Raw genomic sequence first — 22131 nt, forward strand, 5'->3', positions numbered from 1 at the left:
GATAACTGTGAGCAGTTTGGAAGTCCATTAGAAGAGCAGTTCTGTGATATATAATAATATTTCTTCTGAGGAAGAATAGTCATAGATAACATAGCTTAGAGAGAATAGATATATACACTGCTCAAAAAAATAAAGGGAACACAAACAGAAGACATCCGAGATCTGAATGAATGAAATAGCCTTATTAAATACTTGGTTCGTTACATACAGTAGTTTTGTGTTCCCTTAAGTTGTTTGAGCAGTGTATAAACTACTGTATTTAAAGAACAAAGTATTTAATACTTTCATTCATTCAGATCTCGGATGTCTTCTGCTTGTGTTCCCTTTATTTTTTTGAGCAGTATATATAGATAGATAGCTGACAGTATAATTTATCATAGTAACTAAGTGCTGTTTATTAATTGAATAGATATTGTTATGTTTTTATTATATAAATAAAAACATTTACTGTTAACTGCTTCAGATGCTCATTTGTTTAAGTAGAAGTTCATAGAGATAAAGGTTCACGGTTCATTGATTTATTAACGTCCACAACAAAGAGAAAGATTGGAATTGCAATGGAAGTTGGCTCCACAAGTAACACCTTCCTTTTTCTCCCACTGGTAACCAACACTGGCCTCCATTTCCTCCAAGCACTGAGCAGGATGGGTGTTGCTCACATCATTACAGGATCACACCACTTCTCTGATATGCCATTTCAAGCTACCACAAGCAGATGTTATTACAATTCCACCTCTGGCTCTTTAGAGAGCAGTAGTAGACAAGAGACTTGGGGAGTGGAGGGAGGGAGGTTTACATCAGCCTACAACTCAGTAAGAGCCTCTCTGATCCCATTCACTATGTACTTGTTATCTAGCTTGGCATCCAGTTTAATGGGCAGTGAAGCATAAGAGATTTTATACATTTGGCAGCTGCCCTATACTAGGTACGGTATATTCAGTTTGTTTTCCCTGTTGCTGTCTTGCTGTATAGTAGATGCTTACTTTCATTGTTGTATTGCTCTTTTATGTTCAACTACTATACTTTCCGCAGAGATGGAAAGGACGAAAGAAGTGCAGTCATCTGAATCCATGGAGGAATCACAGGCATGGAACAATTTGAGATTAAAGGCTTGGGTTCTACAATTAAGCTGCTGCTAGACAATTATTGTATAAAATATTAAGGTGTAAGTTATTACAGAGTTTTCAGGCAACATTTTACAATCTGAGATAGGGGAACACATGACTCCAGATATGTTGTGATGCATTCCTCTGACAAATAGTGAAGGCTGAGTTTTTAAGCATTTACAAGGAATTAAAGTTAAAAATGAGAATAGTTCTGGGCAAAGTGGAGAGATTTATTACGATTAAAAAAGCTGTAGTATGCATCATGCTTCTGGTAGTTTTGCATAGTCTGTTAACGCCCCATCTTTGTCTTACAGTCTTCTTGGCATCAACTCCTGGAATAATTTTTCAGGATCAGTCGAGTTTCTTTAAAATGATGTGTATTCCATTTTCAGACCTGAGGACAACCTGGAGGATTGGAATCGGAGTTTTTTCTGGGTCAGGTATTAGTTCGAAGCGAAGCAGCGTCAGAGCAAGTGCTATTTTTAGTTCATTCATGGCAAATTGCTGTCCGATGCAATTCCTAACAAAAAAAGGAAGAGAAAAAACCCCTTTGTGTTATACTCAATATAAAAGGAGGCTGGTTGACATTAAGAACAAGGTAGGGTGGGTTTTGTTTTTTCCTACTCAGTTACATACCAGTTAGTAAGCATGCAAATTAAATATGGAGTGTAATGAGAAGTGCAAACATTTATAGGTATCTTAAAAACCGAACAGGTGAGGACAATGTATTGGATCAATTAAATTAATGTGTGAATGCATGAAGTGTTTCCCTTCAGTGGAAGCATTTAGTCTACAGGGGCTGCATTTAACTGAAGTAACTAAGCAGGAAAGCACCGTAGGAAATTATAATCAGGGACTGAGTATCATTGAATTATGCCCAGTTTTCAATCTTTGACTGGAATTTTCTATCTGGAAAAGGCTTTTAAATACAGTGCTAAATACACAACTGCAGGTACAGGATCTGTCCTTCTAATTAGGAAAACATTTTCACATTTAATTTAAAAAAAACCAGCCACGTCAATTGCACAGTTTTGGGGGATGATTATTTTGCTCCTTTAACATATCTGCCTGTCATTCTTAGCTGTAAGAACATTTCATAAGACTCTAGAAAGACAGCAAATAACAATGCTTGGGATAGGCATCAGTAGTGGGTTGCAAAACCTGTCACTACCGGTTCGCTCGTGCACACTCGCACTTGTGCAATGTAGAAACGTCTGTGCATGTGCAGAAGCATCCAGCACAGGTGGGTGGAGCCTCCCACCGCCGCCGCTACCAGTTCACCGATCCGAGTAGAACCGGTAGCAACCCACCACTGATAGGCATAGAACAGCATTTCTCACCCTTCGCAACTTGTGTGGACTTCAACTCTCAGTGTGAACTTCAACTCTCAGAATTTGCATCCAGTTGTCCAAATAAGTTGCTAAGGAGGAGAAACAGTGACAGAGATGTTCATTTTGAAACCAATGGTCTAAAAAATAGACTCACCTTGATCCAGCTGCAAAAGGAATAAATGCATGAGAATGTCTTTTGGAGGCATTCTCTGGTGAAAACCTCATAGGATCAAACTCCTGGAATAAAAAAATAATGAAAATTGGAGGAAAAAAAATAAAAAAGTGAATCTACTACGTTTACAATCCTTTTTCTCATTACAGCACTTGTGCTATTATAAAGCTATTGAAGCATCTCAGAATCACTTTACGCTTTGCTCTGAAAATATAGTGAGTCAATAAAAGTGATAAATGGGGATTATCTCTACTATAGAGAATCTGTGTATTTATAAAAGTCCAGATTAAGTGTGACAAATTTTATTTACAACAGTTAGTCCCCTTTATCACTGTCATCATTTGATGGGGAAAAAAACTACTTACAAAAGGATCTGGCCAAGTGCTGGGGTTTTTATGAAGAGAATAAATGTCAACTGCAACTATAATATTTGTAAAACAAAGAACCAGAGAAGACAGTAATTAAAACATTGTCAGTGGTTGAAACAAGATCAAAAGACATGAAGAAAAGAATTCTGCAGCTTGTTCTATGCAACCAGAGAAGTTTGGCATTTTCAAGGAAAATGTTCATAGGCATTGTTAAGCAAACAAATAAATTAACAGATATTAATTTATTATCTGTTCAGTGGATTTCTCTTGTGTTATGATAAATAAGTAATCCTACATATAAAAGTATAAACACCTATATATTCAATAACTACAGTAGTGGCCAAAATTGTGGAAACCTTTTGGGAAAAATGTATTTTTGAAGTTTGATGGCTAATAACACCACTTTTTTTTCCGGAGTTTCAAGATAATCATATTCCACTGCTGGAATGGCCAGGGAATAGCCTAGACCTTAATCCAATTGAAAATCTATGAAACCAATTAAAGAAACTTGTTAGTCAGAAGCAACCCAGCAATAAAACCCAGTTAATAGAAGCAATCATTCAATCTTGGTTGCACATTATAACAGCTGCAGAACTAAAAGATTTGGTTCACTCCATGGGAAGACGTTGTAAGGCCATAATTCATGCTAAAGGTTACCCAACTAAGTATTAACTGACGTGATAATTTTTATATATCTCATTTTTTTCTATGGTGATAATTTTTGAATCTCTCCTTTTTTCTGTGTTTCACTTTTCTTTTTTATACTGTAACTGCTATTCTAATAGCAAATCTTTAATAAAATGTATTGCATTACATTCTTGATTAAATTATCTTTCCATTGATATATAATTTTATGGTACTACTCCAAAAAAAAAAAAGTATTAGCTAGTTTTAGAAAATACACTTTTCCCAAAAGGTTTCCACAATTTTGGCCACTACTGTAATTTGAAGATGAAAAAGAATTACATATTTGACAACAGGAAGAGCGGTAATCTTCATCCCAGTTAAGTATCCAAATTACCTTTAAATATATCCAATTTCATTCCAGCTGCAACTGGCCAATACATTATCTTCACCTTTGGTATAATTATGATGTTACCATTAAGCAGAATCTAAGTATTCTGTAGAAAAGAACCCGGGATACTGTTGCATAATCAGAACCAGATCTTTACATAATGGTGAAGAATCAAAGTCAACTCCTAGTACATTCATACAGTTACTTGGTAACAATATAGATGTAGCTTGCCACAGTTTTGTTCTAGGATGTTTAGTCAAGTTAAACTACAGCCCCAAATTTCCTAATAATCTCTCATCCAAGAACTCTCATCCAAGATTTTACTTTGCGTAGTTTTTCTAGAAATCAGGCAAAGTTGCTATGCCTTGGCAGTTTGCTTCGCAAGCTTCCAATTAGTAATTATTCTAATGCCTGAAAAATTGACTTTAAGTTCTTGGAACAAAGATATCAAAGAACTTCAATTAATTCAGACGGTGGAAATTGGTGTTTTTAATAATTCTGTTATAATGGCAATTGCTTATTCTAACTAGAGTAACTCTTTAAATAGATGTGCTATCAGTATAGTTTTATAGACATAATGCAATGTTTAATTTATATAGTTTTGGAACTCTTGGTGCAATTTTGGACTATTCTGGTGAGGTTTAAATAGGCAAAGGGTATTAACCAATCAGAATAGAGCTGGAAGGGACCTTCGAGGTCTTCTAGTCCAACCCCTTGCTCAAGCAGGAGACCCTATAGGCAATCCTATGGATCTAAACATAACATAAAGAATCATGTTGATGGTTGTCCTTCCCTCTGCTTCCTCTTGATTCAAAAAAGACAAAATAAGGTGATATCAGCAAAAGGATTAAACATCCAATCTAACCAATTCATCCATCTGATAGCCTCCAAGTGTTCTTTGTTTGCTTAAAATTACTTTCTAAATGGGTATCGTGTAGTGTGATGCTTAAATCAAGTCACCAATTAAAGAAATCTAAAGCAAACAATACTGTATTCACCACTGGATGTCTTCCCGATCCCCCAAGATTTCCTTGATTCCTTCTCTGCATTTCTGCTGATGTTCTGGGTGCTTAGCCATTATATATAGTAGCCAAGAGAGGCCAGAGGATGTTGTGTCATGGCCTGCAAACATGAAAGTGTCCACTTCAGCACGGAGGTCTTCATCAGATAGTCCGGTTCCGTCTTCATACTGATAAATAGAGAAGAAGAATCAGCAAGGGCCACCTTCAATGAGCATTCATTTAAAGAAAAATAAAATAAAATGAGGTCATCATAAAATCAGACCAAAGACAAAAGTGTCAAAAATGAGTTTTTAATTTATGATATTTTTGGATTCAGATACACTGATACTATTGGGATTTATTATTCCATGGTTTGAACAAAGACACATAGGGCTCTTCCTTTTGGTCGGATTAATGTATATTGTTTTAGTCTTTGAGTTGTCGAAAAGCATCCTGACATAAACGGCTATCTTTATTTTACTTTCTTTCTCCCTGTCCTATCCAAATAATACCAAAAATACATCTGATTCATTTAGTGCTACTTTTGCAAGGAATTGTGAGATTCACCACCCTACCATCTATCTTCCTTTCTGCAATTGTAAATGATATTAGCATACCTCAGAGCAGTGGTGAAATCCTCCATGGTTTGCCACCAGTTCGCGGCCCGCGCATGCACAGTGCATGCCAAATGCATGCTGCATATGCATGCACAGTGCACACCAAACGCATGCGCATGTATATGTGCAGTGAGCACCAAATGCATGCTGCATGCACACGCATGTGCAATGCGCACCAAAGGCACACTTTGCATGGAAAAAGGACACAACAAGGTAAGTAGAACAGTGAGGGGAGGAACAGCTGTGTCGCGTGATTTAGAGTCGATAGAAAGCAGGATTTCCTGCTTTCTAGTGAATATAAATCACACGGCACAGCTGATCGTCGGAAATACCGATTTGGACCAACTGGTAGCTTCACTGAACCGGTAGCTTTTATCACTACAGGTTTGCCCAAACTGGTGCGAACCGGTAGGATTTCACCACTGCCTCAGAGACTCTTTATCCCACCCTGGCCAATAAAATGCTATAAAATAGATTGCATTCTCAGCAAAATTGTTGGTAGAAGGAAAACCTTTTTCTCTGCAATTGGCTGGGAATGAGACAGAGGCATGTCCTTTAAAAATGATAAGATGATTTCCTGACATGATGTGCAGTTCATGAGAATCAGTCCATAACCATTCGCCTTACTCTGCAATGTTTAAGGAGAACATCAACTCCCTGACCTGGCAGCCCCATTTGTTTCACAATTTATTTGCACAAATGCTTTGAGTCAGCAACCATTTGATATAGAAAATTCCTATCTGCAGTATAAAAATTGCAAGCTTTTAAAAATATAGGTTGCTTTAACTATATTTTTCTCTGGTACTGTTGACTTTCTCATCTTTTTTTTTACAGACATTGCAAATAAGCCAGTGACAAAGATTCAAATTAATTGTCCCCGGTTTATTATAATACCTATTCTGATTTACCAGTTTTTCATTAGCACATCAATTTTATGTCCAAGCTGTCCTACTTACCATTGTAACAAAACAATATTTCATTTTGTGTTGTAATAACTTTCATAACAGTGTGAGACAAGAAGCTGTTAAAAAAACTCCATATAGTTTCTTACTTTGGCACAAAGAAGAATGTCCAAAAAATCCAAATGTCGCTTCTTTTGGATCTTTTCAAGCTCTCTTTCATTATGTAGTGTTTTCTTTCTCTCTTCAATTACTTTTTCTGTGAAGTAATACAAGATGAGTTAATGCCAGGAACGAGAAATTCATAGTGTTTGCCTCATTTTATCATTTTATCCCTTGACTTCGGAAAAAAAAGGGCTCTGAGAGATTAATTTGGTTCCTTTTATTATAAATAAAATTTGCAATATGCAAGTTAAGAACTATTCAGAATCAAATCAGTATACACCAAAATCCCTTATTAGGCTCCAAGTAAATTCAACAGTGTCTTTCTGATGCTAGTCAATTTTTAGTAGTGATGAATAAAAGTCATTGTGTGTTGGCAGGTCAAGGATTTCACTGACATATCTCAAGGCCGTAATGAGGCTTATCTCCATAATTAGGAGAATCAGAAAACATTGCTTATATTATAATAAGCCTCATTGAAGTCTATGGGACTTGCTTCTAAGACGACATATGAAGGATAAGGCTATGAAATAAGTGAAAAATTAAAATATGCTGTTTTAAGCATAGTACAGTAATCTATATAGGTCATTAACTTTTGAATGAAGATTGAACTACTTTGCTGCCAAATAAAACAATGTTTTGAAAACCTTTCTATTTGTCATATAATAGCTCTTATATAATGGCATTAGAGGAAACAGTTTCACTCCAAGTGGTTTCAACATGTTTGCTTTCAGTTAGTGAAACAGTCCATCAAAGATGACCTCAGGCTACGGCCACTCCTCCTATTACCGGTTCTCTAAACTGCTCAAAATTTCCGCTTACCAGTTTTCCAGAACCTGTCAGAACCTGCTGGATTTCATTCCTGCTGGGAACCCAAGACACTCTCATAGTAATTTTAATTTAATTTAATTTAACCAAACAACACGAGAGTTACCTGTATGCTGGCGTGCCAATTTACAAGCCTGTTTAAAATGCCGTCCTGATGGGGTACATGAATATAGGATATCACTCTGAAGTATAGTAGAGGTAATTCTCTGAAAAACAGGAAAGTTAAGTCAGACACAGCTTGGACATAATAATCCAGGTCTCTGATGGAAGGGGGAAAAAACATTTTTAACAAAATGTATATATATGTGCTACATAAATATGATCAACGTTACCCAATACTCATGTTATTAGAATGTATTATTATAAAAGTTTTAACCTCTCAGTTTGGCAATTGCTCTTGTGACTGAATGCACATTTCATGATGCTGTCAAGAGTCATTAAGCTGACATGGTCAAACATCTCCAACGATTTCATGGGCTCCTTTGCAATCAGTTTCTCCCATTTATCTTAGTGGGGAAAATAGAGATGGAACAGCATTAGCTGTTTATAGGGTTCCCATGCCATACGCCATTTTGGTGAACTGCTGTACAATGTACCATTGAGTTCAGCTCAGCTTCAGATAACTACATAGATATGTCCATATTACTTACTTAGCAACAACATGGAAGAGAATTCCCATTCTCATTTTCTAGAATTGTTCTTGGCTAGTTTATAGGTAGTCCTTGACTTACAACTATAATTGAGCCCAAAATTTATGTTGCTAAGTGAGACAGTGGTTACATGAGTTTTGCCCCATTTTAAGATCTTTCTTGCCACAGTTGTTAGTAACATGACTAGTAAGTGAATCTGGCTTCCCCATTGATTTTGCTTGGCATAAGGTCACAAAAGATGATCACACGACCCCAGGACACTGCAACCAACATAAATATGAGTCAGTTGCCAAGCATCTTGATTCTGATCACATCACTGTGGGGATGCTGCAGTGGCCATAAGTGTGAAAAACTGTCGTAAGTCCCTTTTTTCAGTGCCATTGTAACTTTGAACGGTCTCTAAATGAGCTGTTGTAAGTCGAGGACTCCCTGTATTTTACAGTCCTAGAAATTCTGATGGTTGCCTATCCAAGAGCTAGCTAGGAATGCCCTTCTCAGTTTACAATGGTCCCTTTTGCATCTGCTTGTATAACCTGTAAAAAAAAACTTTCCTTACCAGCATAACTTTGGTGGAATCTGCAACTAATGCCACATAGGGCTTCAAAATATTATAGTGAAAAGCTGGTGTTAACAACCATCTATGTGGACGCCATTTTGTGCCACCTAAAACAAGCAATCCTTTTCCTGGAGGTACAAAAAAAAAAAAAGACAAATTACATTGAATTAAGTGGTAGTGGCGGTGATGGTGATGATGATGATATTATTCCATCTGCTCTGACCGAGCTAAGAGATTGTTTGCACTCAGAATTAGATAGGCAGTTTATCTCACGCTTGAGACGTTTGAAGGCATTAAGACAGAGTCAATGTACCTGCAGTGTCCAGGCCCATCTTTCAAAATCCCATAAAACAAATCTCATCAGAAATGACAGCAGGGTTTTAAAAATGGGCCTGCACCGACCAGAATTGTTTGATATTCGTTTGACACAATGATGCTCATATTTCAAGCACAGAGCTCAAGGACCATTGCATATCATTTCAAGTTGTCTTAGAATTCCTGACAGGAATATGATTTCTTTATCTCTCTTTCGCTTATTCATCTGAAAGATAGGTAAAAATTTACCTTTTCATCTCCCTGTAGCTTTTCATCTATTCTTTGGATGTTAGATATCAGATATTGAAGCTTTTGAATTGAAGAAACCGCTTTTATCCAAGACAATTCATAAAGACACTAGACCCATGCAGTATGAGCCTTTTATTTCTATGCAGCAGATTGTATTAAGAATACTTACTCCATGGAAAATTGCATAGGAATACAGATGGTTGATTTTAAAATTACCCAAGTTGGCTTTCATCCATAGCGCTTCATGCTAATTAAAAAGGAAAGTGATTTTTTAAATTATCCCTTCTTCCCTCTGTATATATAAATATGAGGCAGCAGTGTGCTGCAGCTGCCAAAAAGTCAACACACTCCTAGGCTGCATTAACAGAAGGGTAGAATCAAGATCACATGAAGTGTCAATACCACTTTATAATGCCTTGGTAAGGCCACACTTGGAATACTGTATCCAGTTTTGGTTGCCATAATATAAAAAAGATGTTGAGACTCTCGAAAGAGTGCAGAGAAGAACATCAAAAATGATTAGGGGACTGGAGGCTAAAATGTATGATGAATGGTTGCAGGAATTGCTATGTCTAGTTTAATGAAAAGAAGAACTAGGGATGACATGATGGCAGTGTTCCAATACCTAAGGGACTGTCACAAAGAATAGGAGGTCAACCCATTCTCCGAAGCACCTGAAGACAATGGATGGAAATTAAATCAAGGAAAGAACCAACCTAGAACTAAAGAAATTTTTCCTGACAATTAGAACAATTAATCAGTGGGATAACTTGCTTCTAGAAGTTGTGGGTTCTCTAACACTGGGGATTTTTTTAAGAAGAGATTGGACAACCATTTGTCTGAAATGGTACACGGTTTCCCACTTGAGCAGGGGCCTCCCTTTCAACTCTGTTATTCTGTTATTTTATACTCTGTTGTTTTACTTCCTATGTTGTCCAACTTGCAGGGTCAGCTTGTTTTGTATTATCCTCACTGCAATTCTTATAACAAAGCTATCATTTGTCACATATAAATGCCTTACTTATATGCCTCCTCCTACTTGGCATTAAAAGGGTTAACTAACTCTCTCTCTCTCCTCCCATTATAACCACTCCTCCTTACCTTTAGCCACTCCTCCTTGATATATAAGTGATTCCATGTCAGATATTGTTCCAGTTGGATGCAGCATCCTAAGGGAAAATAGGATAGAATTAATAAAGTATGATTTAGACATACCAAAGACTAAGAGTACTTCTTGGGCTAAATCCTCATACATTAACAATATGGTAGCAGAGGATGGTTGATAGCCCAGATAATCTTAGGTATGTCTGAATACACCAAAACACAAGGAACCAAAGGAAGATCTATCACCCGAGCTTTTGCAAAGAAGATGGCAGCCCAACTATCGCCCATGAACAACACTCTAAAGGAAACTCCGACTAAAAACGAATACAGCCTTGAAACAAACTCCACAGGAGAAACAGGGATGAAAGAGAACAAAGAAGAAACCTGCATAGAGATCACCTCAAATGAGGATGATGATCTCAGAAGGAATCTATTGAATATAATAGAAATGACCCCAACCAACCAGGACCTCGTCGCGAAACTCCGAAGCCTAATCAAAGACTGTGGAGCAGCGACTGGAGAAAACGAACCTGAACAGAGACAAGAAAGCTACGATCCGGTAAGAAACTCACCAGATTACCCCACACACATCGAGCAGGCCGAAACAGAATTCGCGCCTTTTTCACGGTGGCCATCTTGGACTATGACATCACAAGAAATGGCTGACCAATCACCAACGAGGATTCAATTTTTAAACACTAGGGCGGGAAACAAGGCCTACCCGTGAGTAGAGGGGATGGAAGATGGAGAAAACTATGAGGAGGAACACAACAACGAACTAAAAGAGCTGCCCAACGAACAAAACTTAGACTGGGACATACAAACTGTGACCGCAGCCTTCGGCCCAAAAATAAAGTTCCCTAGTCTAAACACGGACACCCTGAAAATGTCCGGAACAACAACAGCCACGCAAAGGGACAATGCCAGAGACTATCGAAAAAACATGGCCACCACTACAAGACCCTCGGTCCCAAATCAACATGAATGGGACCGTCCTACACTAAAAACAGCACCCGCGCCGAACCATGGAAAACAATCTTTGTGGCTTGGTGGCCCGGCGGCCCCGGGGGAGAGGAGAGGAACAGGTCCATGCCAAGGATGAGCTGGCGTACCTGAACAAGTGCTTGCAGCTCCACTCATGCAAGAGAGAAGAGAAGGTTTTGGGGTGCGGTTTTGTGCTCCTTCAGGCTTCTCCATGCCAAAAGCTTTTGCAAAGGGATGGAAAACCTGAAGCAGTGCCAGATTGATCCTCTGAAGCCTTTCATCCCTTTGCGAAAGCTTTTGGCATGGAGAAGAAAAGCCTTTGGGGCAGTGGTGAAATGTAAAATTTGCTACTACCTGTTTTGTGGACGTGGCTTGGTGGGGATAATGTGACTGAGTGGGCATGGCCAACTTTTTTTTTTTTTTAACTTTTAAAAGCATTCTTTCTACAACCTCTTCGGCCGAAGAGGTTATAAAAAAAATGCTTTTAAAAGCTTCTGACGATCCCAGCTGAGCTGCGCGATCATCAGAGGCTTTTTTAAAAAAACTTTTAAAAGCATTTTTTCGGCCGAAGAGGTTGTAGAAAAAATGCTTTTAAATTTTTTTTAAAAAAGCCTCTGATGATGGGGCGGCTCAGCTGGGCATGCGGGGGGGGGGGCAGGGATTTTTGCAACCAGTTCTCCGAACCACCCGTCGCCATCGCTACCAGATCAGGCGATCCGGCCCAAACCGGGAGCATTTCACCCCTGCTTTGGAGGCACACTCTTGTGTTCCTTCAGACTCACCGAGGCTGCCCGACATTCCAAAGGTGGATCTGGTATACTGCGCAAGCAGCCTCGTTGAGTCAGTGAAGCTGAGAAGGGCTCACTTGTCCCATTCAGCCTCTGCTCCCACCACTCCATGCATAACTCCACTCACGTGACAGAAGAGAAGCCTTTGGGGCGCAAGTGGAGTTGCATGTATGCACTGTCCCATCTCTCATGTGGCCTGGTTCCAAATAGGCCACGGCCAGGTAGTGGGCTGCAGCCCAGAGGTTGGGGACCCCTGTCCTACACCAACACCCATTCTTGATACAGCAAAATTAATAATAGGAATTGAGTGAGATCTCTATTTAACAGATCACCAATTAACAGTCCTCAGATACAATGCAGAAAATTTCTCTTTGGCATCCTCCCCAAAATAAAGGGAAATTCTTCTGCATCTTAAGTAATCCAGACAAGGCACCTTAAAGTATGATAATTAGCAATGAATTATGTCCTCGGATGCAAATTAGGCCAATAGTCATTTGCATAATGATATCATTATACAGATGATGCAAAAATACATAAATAACCTCATTTGCCATTGGATAGCTAGGTATAATGGACACTGCCTCTTCACCCAGCTGGTCAGTTTAATCAAGATTTCATTATCCTATTCAATGAAGACCATTGCTTAATGCATTGTAAGCCGCCCTGGGTCTCCGGAGAAGGGCGGCATATAAATCAAATTTAAAAAAAAATCAGATGAGAATTGCAATCTCCACTGTCTGCCATTGTGCCATTACGATAAAGAACTCTACATTCATTTTACTTTTTAATAATATTTTTCTAAATACACAATCCTTTTGCCTTAGATTTATTTTCTTTCTTTTTTTAAAATGTTTCTATTAGTGCATGGAAGTATGTGTCAGTACATTGTATGTACTATTCAGATTAGTGGGATGTGAACAGCAGTATGTTGGCTTACAAGGCTGTTTAGAGATCCTAGCTTGCCTAGAAAAGTATGAGCACAACATTGGTTCTGATTGGGCTTTTGACACACCAGCCAAAATGTGCCTAAACTGATTGTTATTGCTTTTACTGTTAGCAGAGGATGTTTACCACAGGTACAACTAAGATTGGTGATCTAGTTTACACTTTCTCTTACTGACAAGCATCATGAAAACCTTGATTAATTAAAGTCATAATGCACAGCAGAAGTCAATATCTGTAGGACCATTTGGTGGCAACCTTGGCAATGAAAGATTACAATTTAGAATGTAAGAGGAGAAATGATGAAGTTATATTAACTGATTCAATGAAATTAAGAAAAAGGTGATGAAAGAGACATGTAATAGAAATAGGGCATGAATCAGTATAAATGAAATGCTTTGCTAATAGCTCAACATTGAGCAGAGAGCATTTGGGAAATTTCCTTGCTAGTTTAATGGACTAACCATATGAATAAAGCAATATAGAACATTGTGTAATTATTTGCAATGAATGTTATTATGTTATATGAGTCATTATGCATCTAAAAGTAATTTACTGAAGACAAAAGTAGTTATATTTAACAGGGAAAATTGAACGAATAGTAAGTGGTTATACATAATATTGAAAAAGTAAAGCAAGTCAATAATTTTGTGTATCTTAGTGGAACATTTACTAAAGACAGGAAAACAGATAGAGAATTTTTAAGATGGGCAAATGCTGATAAAAAGACAGTGGATGTTATGTGGCCTGTTGTGAAGAGTACATGTTCATAGAGTAATCCAAAAATGGCTATGTGTAAACAATATCAAAGTGAAAGTTAGTAAGTATAGTACTCCTGAATTGAGGAATACAATGGGAACATGATACTTAAATAGTGGGTATAGTAAAACAAGAAGAAGCAACAGGGTTTAAAAAAATGGAATGGATCCTGCATAAATATGGATTTAATTCAAAAGTAAATGAGCAATACAAAGAAAGTATATTATGATGCTTCAGCATATAGATACATGGATAATATCAAACTACCCTGTTTCCCCCAAAATAAGACATCCCCTGATAATAAGCCCAATCTGGCTTTTGAGTGCATGGCAATAAGGCCAAGAGCTTATTTCAGGGTTTAAAAAAATATAAGACAGGGTCTTATTTTCGGAGAAACACGCTATGAAGCAAGCGTATGAAGGAATAGCAAATGGGTCAAAAGAAAAGGGAAAAGTGAGAAAGGTGTAATGGGATGTAGCCAATGAAACCCCAAAAAGACATAGATGAGAAGTTGAAAGAACAAAAGATAGTACATGAATGCGGGGAAACTACTGGTTATAAGCCGCTGTTTATGCTTTGTGAGGAATTAGTGTCTTTAAGCAACTAGGGAAAAGGTTCACAGAACTGGTTTGGAAACATAAATGCTCATTAAAAAAATCCAATTAATGAATGAATAATGCCTAAAGGAATGGAAACTGTCAGTAAAAATAACACATGTATGAGAAATCTAGACATCTAGAAGATCACGAGAGACAGACACGTTGATACATGCTTACAGGAATTGGTTCACATACAGTAGAAATGAAAATGAAGACTCTTTTGGTTCGAAACAGATGATGGCTGCTGAAAAAGATGAGAAATAATGAAATGGTCTAGAGCAGTGTTTCTCAACCTTGGAAGCTTGAAGATGGGTGGACTTCAACTCCCAGAATCCCCCAGCCAGCAGCGCTGGCTGGGGGATACTGGGAGTTGAAGTCCACCCATCTTCAAGTTTCCAAGGTTGAGAAACACTGCTCTAGACAGTAATGGCAATGGCAAGAGATTCTGGGAGTTGAAGTCCACCCATCTTCAAGCTACCAAGGTTGAAAAACACTGGTCTAGACAGTAATGGCAATGGCGAGGTAAGGAATAGTAAGGCAAGGAAAAGGTAAGACAAAAATTATAAAAATAAAAAGGCTGAATTTATAGCCATTCTAACAGGTTACTGATTCCTGGTGATTCTATCTACTAGTAGAGGATTCCTTGGCTATCAGATCCTTGAAGGGAATTCTCTTTGGATGAAATTGTAACCACTTTTGCCTAAGAACCGGAAGGTTTTAGGATTTAAGTGTCTGTGAATTGAATGTTTATAGTCATTATCATGTATAGGACCATCAAACAAAGATTAGAAAGGGATAGAGTGAATACGGAATATATCTTACACTTGGAGCATAAAAGTAGGGATTGGTTTTTGCTAGTTTTCTAATGTCCATGTAGATCCCAAAGATCCACTTTTGACTGATCTACCCATAGAATGTTCTTTCAGAAGTCTGGAGAGCCGTTCAATTATTTTGTTTCCTTTGCAAACTTGAGATGAACATCAAGGTTCAATGGCTTCTACACTGCTATTTCAAAGTAGACTCCCTTTTTAATCCAGCGCTTTTCTGATGATGGAGTCTTGGCTTTAGTCAAAGCAAATGAGGCCTGTAGATTGTCAGGAATATTGAGCTATAGGTGGTTATTTGTAATCTCTGCTTCTTTTTTTCTGCTGCACAGGATATTGTCGGTGTTCTTTGGAATATTTGTACTTGTCCCAAACAGGGGTGGGCTGCTGGCGGTTCGCATGGGCTTGGGGGGAACCTCTAGCTAAAATTCTGTGCAGTTTGGAGAACCCCCAAATCCCACTCCTGGCTGCCCTCCTCCCCCCTCCCAGGAGTCCCAACGTGGCCTGTTTTGGATGCAGGTAAGTGCAGGGTACATGTGGAGGCACATGGAGGGTGTAAAACGGGCCTACCGGATGTTCAGGAAGGGCCTCTAGAGCCTGGGGAGGGCAAAAACACCCCCCACCACATTGCAGGAGGCTGACTAGGCCACACCCACCATGGCCATGCCCACCCAGCAACCAGGCAGAGAACCCCTTGCTAAAATTTTTGAAGCCCACCCCTGGTCCCAAATCTTGTCCTTTTCATGACCATGTCCTTGACTATGGGGCTGATGTCACACCAGCATTTTAAAAATAGTTTTGGCATCAATAACCTTTTTATACAAGGACTTCAGACATTTTTTCAAATGGGCAACTTTAAGATGAATAGACTTCAACTTCCAGAATTCCCCAGCCAGGAACCTTTAAATCTATTTAAGAAAAGGAGATTATTTTGATGCTATTTTACGTATTAAAACCTGGAAAGGAATACCTGAATATACCAGGCATAAAAGGGCCAAAGAAAACATGTGGCAATTGCACATCCCTTAAGAAAATAATGTACTATGCACTTAAGAACATGAGTTTGAATATGTACAAATGGGCGTTGTGCTCTAATAGTTTAAGCACCTTCCCCCCAATTCTAGATTTGAATTTAAAACTGAGCAAAATAAAGAGTAAACAATTTAAGCTTTGCTTCGGTAGATGCATACACTACTGAACACAGGGGGAAGTTACTTCTGAAGCTCCTAATGTCTATGCTTGTGGAATTTATTTATACATATTTATTTGTACATCAAATTTAGAAGCTGCTCATCTCTCTCACAGGGAGATTCTGGGTGGCGTACAGTTTAAATATTTGCTCTGAGTGGAATGCACTGAGAATTCCTGAGCAGGAATGCACTGGACCAACAATCAGCCAGCCAAAGGATTGCCTAAGAAATTGTGAGAACTGCTCCCTGTGATCAGTTTTTGGGTCAAGTTATTATGCAAAACCAGAAAACGAGGTTAACTGAATACAGGTAGTCCTTGATATATAATCCTTCATTCAGTGACCATTTGAAGTTACAACAGCACAGAAAAAAGAGATTTATGACTGCTTTTCATACTTATGACTGTTGCAGCATCCCCTGATCAAAATGCAGATGCTTTGCAGCTGACTTGTATTTGTGACGGTTGCAGTATCCTGGGGTCATGTGATCCACCTTCTGCTACCTTCTGACAAGCAAAGTCTATGGGGAAGCCCGATTCACTTAATAACTGTGTTACTAACTTAACAAGTGCAGTGATTCACAACAACTGTAACAAGAAAGGTCATAAAATGGGGCTCACTTAACAACTGTTTTGTTTGGCAACAGAAATTTTAGACTCAATTATGGATAGTCAAGGACTATCTGTACACCAGTGGTGGGTTCCGGATCGGGCAAACAGGTAGTGGTAGAGGCAGCGGGAGGCTCTGCCTTCCCACTCGAACGCTTCTGCGCATGCACAGAAGTGTCGCGTGTGCAAGAGACAGCAAACGCACCCACGAGTGAACTGGTAGCGATGGATTTTGAAACCCGCCCCTGCTGTACACCATGACTATGTTAATCATGGCAGGGCAGTTGCTCTTTCCCCTTGTGTGAAAATTTGATTCTCTCAGTTCTGTGTTTTTTATGAGCAGGCAGGCTAACATGTGCTTAAGAGATAGATAGAGAGATAGATAGATACATGTGCAAACACCCAATCTTGAGTGCTAAGTCATAGTGATAGAAAGTATAAACTACCATATCTAGGCTGCAAAACTCCAGTTGACCACTAGATGGCAACAAAAAGACACAAGAAATAAGTCTTCACTGCTCTCTAACAGCCACCTCCATTTGGCATCTCAGATATGGAAGTTCTTGTAACAATGCTCTAAATCAGGGGTGTCAAACTTATTGTATGGCCCATGGGCGGGAAGCATCACGCGTTGGCCATGCCCACGCCCGGTTTAGTGAAGGGGAAAAAAGTCTCAATACATCCGGTGATACCGCCGTGATGACACAAGTTTGACACCCCTGCTCTAAATGCTTCTACTGATTTTACCAATTACAGTTTACTCTTGTGTATTAAAGAGCAAGTGAATCTTCTAGTTTTGAAGGATAATTTATATCACAGATAGTTTTAGTGAACTTTAGTATGATAAGTAAGCATATGGAATTCTTGGCAATAAAAAAAAGAAAAATGTGTGAGTTGAGCTGTAGGAGATCCAATTTGCCTCTGGCTACATAAAGAAGCTCAACAAAGGACTATAAATTAGAATAGATAGAATAGAATTTTTTTATTGGCCAAGTGTGATTGGACACACAAGGAATTTGTCTTGGTGCATATGCTCTCAGTGTACATAAAAGAAAAGATATGTTCATCAAGAATCATAAGATACAACACTTAATGATAGTCATAGGGTACAAATAAGCAATCAAATCATATTAGGAAACAGTCAATATAAATCGTAAGGATACAAGCAACAAAGTTACAGTCATAGGTGGAAGGAGATGGGTGATGGGAACGATGAGAAGATTAATAGTAGTGCAGACTTAGTAACTAGTTTGACAGTGTTGAGGGAATTATTTGTTTAGCAGAGTGAGGGTGTTCGGGGAAAAACTGTTCTTGTGTCTAGTTGTTCTGGTGTGAAGTGCTTTGTAGCGTCCTTTTGAGGGTAGGAGTTGAAACAGTTTATGTTCAGGTTGTGATGGGTCTGTAAATATTTTCACAGCCCTCTTTTTGACTTGTGCAAGGCAGGTTGGTAGCAATTGTTTTTTCCACAGTTCCGCAATTACAGATGCTTGATACATCATCAGATTTTCTTTTTCCTACTTCTTTTCTTGGCAAACACGATTTCTATTCAGATCACTCAGAAAACAATGTTTTTGTCTCAGTCTCAGATTCATTGACTTTATGTCATAAAGCATTTCCCAGTGACGATTCTGCTAATTTTTAGTGAGAGGGGTGAATCAAAGGAAAAGATGGGAGGGGATTAATGTTATACTGAATCAAACCACTAGATGGCAGCAAAAGGATTTAGAAAGCACAGACACGTGTCCTTGGTTTATTGTACCATTGCTGGACATGGAGTAAAAAGTACTCCATAGATTGGCTTGAAATATCAGGTCTGCTGAACTGTGTGTCTCTTTCTCAGTTGTTACTTCTAGCAGATTTCCGATATTGGGTCTCTGGCACCTTAGTAGGCAACCTGTGACACTCCAACTGATTAATTATAATGCTCATCATCTCTAGCAATGCAGGAATATGAACTGTAGTTCATCTGTAGCACTTCAAAATTCACCCTGAGTATCCAGTTCAGAAAATTGATGTATGGAACTGAACTTGTGAAATCTTCAGCTAAGGAACCTGTTACTCTGTATCTTAGGCTTCCTAGAAATTAAAACAGCTGAGATTTGAGCCAACGTTTCCCCTTATTTACCTTATTTTAATATCCCAGACTATGTAAAAATATGTGTCAGGAAGCTTTGTGACTGCCCAGAGTTTTCTCTTTTGGATTTGTTTTGCAGTATCTGTAACTGATTCTATTTTTTAAATATTTATATTTATTTGTAAATTTATAAAAAAAATAAATGTAACATATATTTTATGTATTTCAAATACATTTAAAGGAAAAACATCTGGTGGCTAAAATTGATGAATCAAGCTGAATGATGTCAGCACCACCATCAAAAATACAGACTATGTTGTTCTATGAAAGTGTTTCACAAGTGGCAATCCCAGATTTGATCCTTGGCTCATAAACAAACAGTTACAAATTGCTCTATTATCCTCAGGATATGATGAAATTACTCCCTTGGGGGTAATTGCATCCAGTTTAAGAACCACTGCTATGTAATAATTCTTCTATGGTGTATATAAGGCATTATAATCAGTTTCCACATTTTGTTGCTGATGACTAGTTTCAGGGAAAAAACCCCATAGTGTTTGATAGCTGATGTAATGAATGTATTCATCTTTAATGTAATTTGTGATTCTGTCATTTCTATGGCAATACATTAATCCCAGACAATAAATTTCCTTATCAATTGAGAAAGACCTGAGTAAAAACTAATCATTAGACTTACGTCTGTCCTTAATGGTACCTCATTCACTTTGCTCGTTGAGTAAGTTTATTAACTTGGAGAGGAATAACTATTGGATGAACATGGCATCATAGATGGAGATTCAGAATATATCTCAATCCATCTCACATATGCTTTGGTGCAGTGGTGGGTTACTCCCAGTTCTGTCCAGTTGTTTAGAACCGGTAGTAAAAGCGGCATGAGGCTCCGCCCACCCACCCAGACTTCATAATTGACGATCTGCACATGTGCAGAAGCTTTTGTGCATGTGCAGAACTCAAGCAAACTGGTAGTAAAGGTAAGTAGAACCCACCCCTGCTCTTGTGCCTATGATGTCCTTCAACATGTACAGAAGAAGACCTCATGTTGGCAAGAGAACATGCTGTTGATGTGGCCAGATACTGGAAGAATGTCATTTAGTCTTAATCCTATTTATATTACATTCTTTTTAACATGTTGTATTTTTATGACCTATTTTATACCTATTTTATTTGCTTGGTGTTGAGTGTTATGTGTTTTTAATTTGTAGGTGCTTCTGACACAAATAAGGAAGATTCAGAATATACCTCCTATAGACTTCCAAGCAGAAAAAAAATCATAACTGATTTTTTGATTATTTTTTATTATTATTTTGATCATAATTTTGATCAAAAATCAAAATTGATGAGAGTTTTGAGATGAAGTCCAGAAGATGAGCTTTCAGTTAGAAACAGTGATTGTGTTATCTGACGTTTTCGTGATATGCTAAATCATACTCCAACCGCTGAGGATAGTTTCACATCTATGGCTGAAATGAGGTTGTTGGTTAGTAGGTCAACATGTATACAAACACATTAGAGGTGGGTTTCAGCAGGTTCTGACCAGTTCTGGAGAACTGGTAGCAGAAATTTTGAGTAGTTCGGGGAACCGATAGTAAAAATTCTGACTGGCCCCACCCCTATCTATTCTCTGCCTCCCGCTGATCGGGAGGGAATGGGGATTTTGCAGTATCCTTCCCCTGCCACGCCCACCAAGCCACGCCCACCAAGCCATGCCACGCCCACCAAGCCATGCCACGCCCACCAAGCCACACCCACAGAACCGGTAGTAAAAAATTTTGAAACCCACCACTGAAACACATCATTTTTGGTGTCATGAGTTAGGGCAAGAGAAACACCCATAACTGCATTGCTGACTTCTCTCTTGAAGGATCCATTGAATCTGCTCATTATGGAATCAGATGGAGTGGGAGATTGAGGTAGCTGGCTCTGGCAATAGATATCTAATCACCTGAGTGCTCAGCCCAAAGGGCTGCTCTTATCACCATGCTATTTCTGTACTTTTTCAGCCATCTCTCGCTCTCTCTCCAGTCGCCATGGTAACGATGGCTGCACCTCAAACAGCCATTTATTAAAGAGGTCTGATGGGATGGGCCATAAATCCAATTAAACAGCTCGGTAGGTTCCACTTGCACTTGCAACAAGGTTACATCACAGGGCTGAAGAAGGCGTGTGTGTGTGTGTGTGTGTGTGTGTGTGTGTGTGTGTTTGTGTAGAGATGCTAAGCACCCAGGATGCTCATTCTCTCTCTCTCTCTCTCTCTCTTTTTAGAAGTGCTAAAAAGGTCATGTATCGGGGAGATAATCATAAATGACGTGTCATTATTACATACTGTGCATCTATTATCTCCTGCTACAGCCATGTCAGAGGCGGCTACTGAGGGTTAGATAATTGGGTTCCTTCATGCAGATGGTTTATTATCAGTGTCTTCCAGAAGGAGGTTTAAGACAGTTAGTGATGCTGTTTGCCAGTTAAAGATTAGAGACCCCAGAGAATAATTAACAATCCCTGACCCACTCTTTCTGCGAGATTCTTCTGCCTTCCCTCCCTCCCGTTGCCTTTTAATCTATTCATTCTAGCAGGTGTAATAAAGTGATAAGGGAAGGCTCAGGGGGTGTTTGTTTGAGTGCTTCTGGGTGTACAGACCACAAAGGATGGCATTTTTATTTCTTTCATTCGTGGGAACAAAGACTAGGCAAACTTTTGTGCTATCTTGTATTGCCCACACACATGTGCAGTTGTATGTTCACTTGCACACACCACTGTTGCCGCTACTCAGATTTTTGCCCACATGGAGAGACTTCCAACAAGGGGTGGGGAGAACATTTCATACAGCTATTGCATTGAGATTTCTAAACAAAATGGAAATCAAATGTGCATTTGAAAGCTGTTTTGCTTTGAAAAAAGAATCTGAAGATTAAAAAAATCATACACTGATCTGCCTCATTGGCTCCAGGCCCCCAAAGATGAGTGTGAATA

General features: G+C 38.7%; 1 protein-coding gene across 1 annotated transcript; it reads right to left on the reverse strand.

The window, feature by feature from the left end:
• Window positions 1-315: 315 nt before the first annotated feature.
• LOC117664339 (cytochrome P450 4A11-like) lies at window positions 316-10533 on the reverse strand. Its single transcript, XM_087890672.1, is given in 10 exon segments — window positions 316-1626; window positions 2592-2674; window positions 2975-3035; window positions 4991-5181; window positions 6662-6768; window positions 7606-7713; window positions 7716-7759; window positions 7876-8007; window positions 8707-8833; window positions 10371-10533. Coding segments are annotated over 10 exon segments (1176 nt in total). The 5' UTR covers window positions 10525-10533; the 3' UTR covers window positions 316-1457.
• Window positions 10534-22131: the final 11598 nt, after the last annotated feature.

This window comes from Pantherophis guttatus, chromosome 3 (assembly GCF_059756535.1).
Source record: "Pantherophis guttatus breed Tessera chromosome 3, ASM5975653v1, whole genome shotgun sequence".
Lineage (NCBI taxonomy): Eukaryota > Metazoa > Chordata > Lepidosauria > Squamata > Colubridae > Pantherophis > Pantherophis guttatus.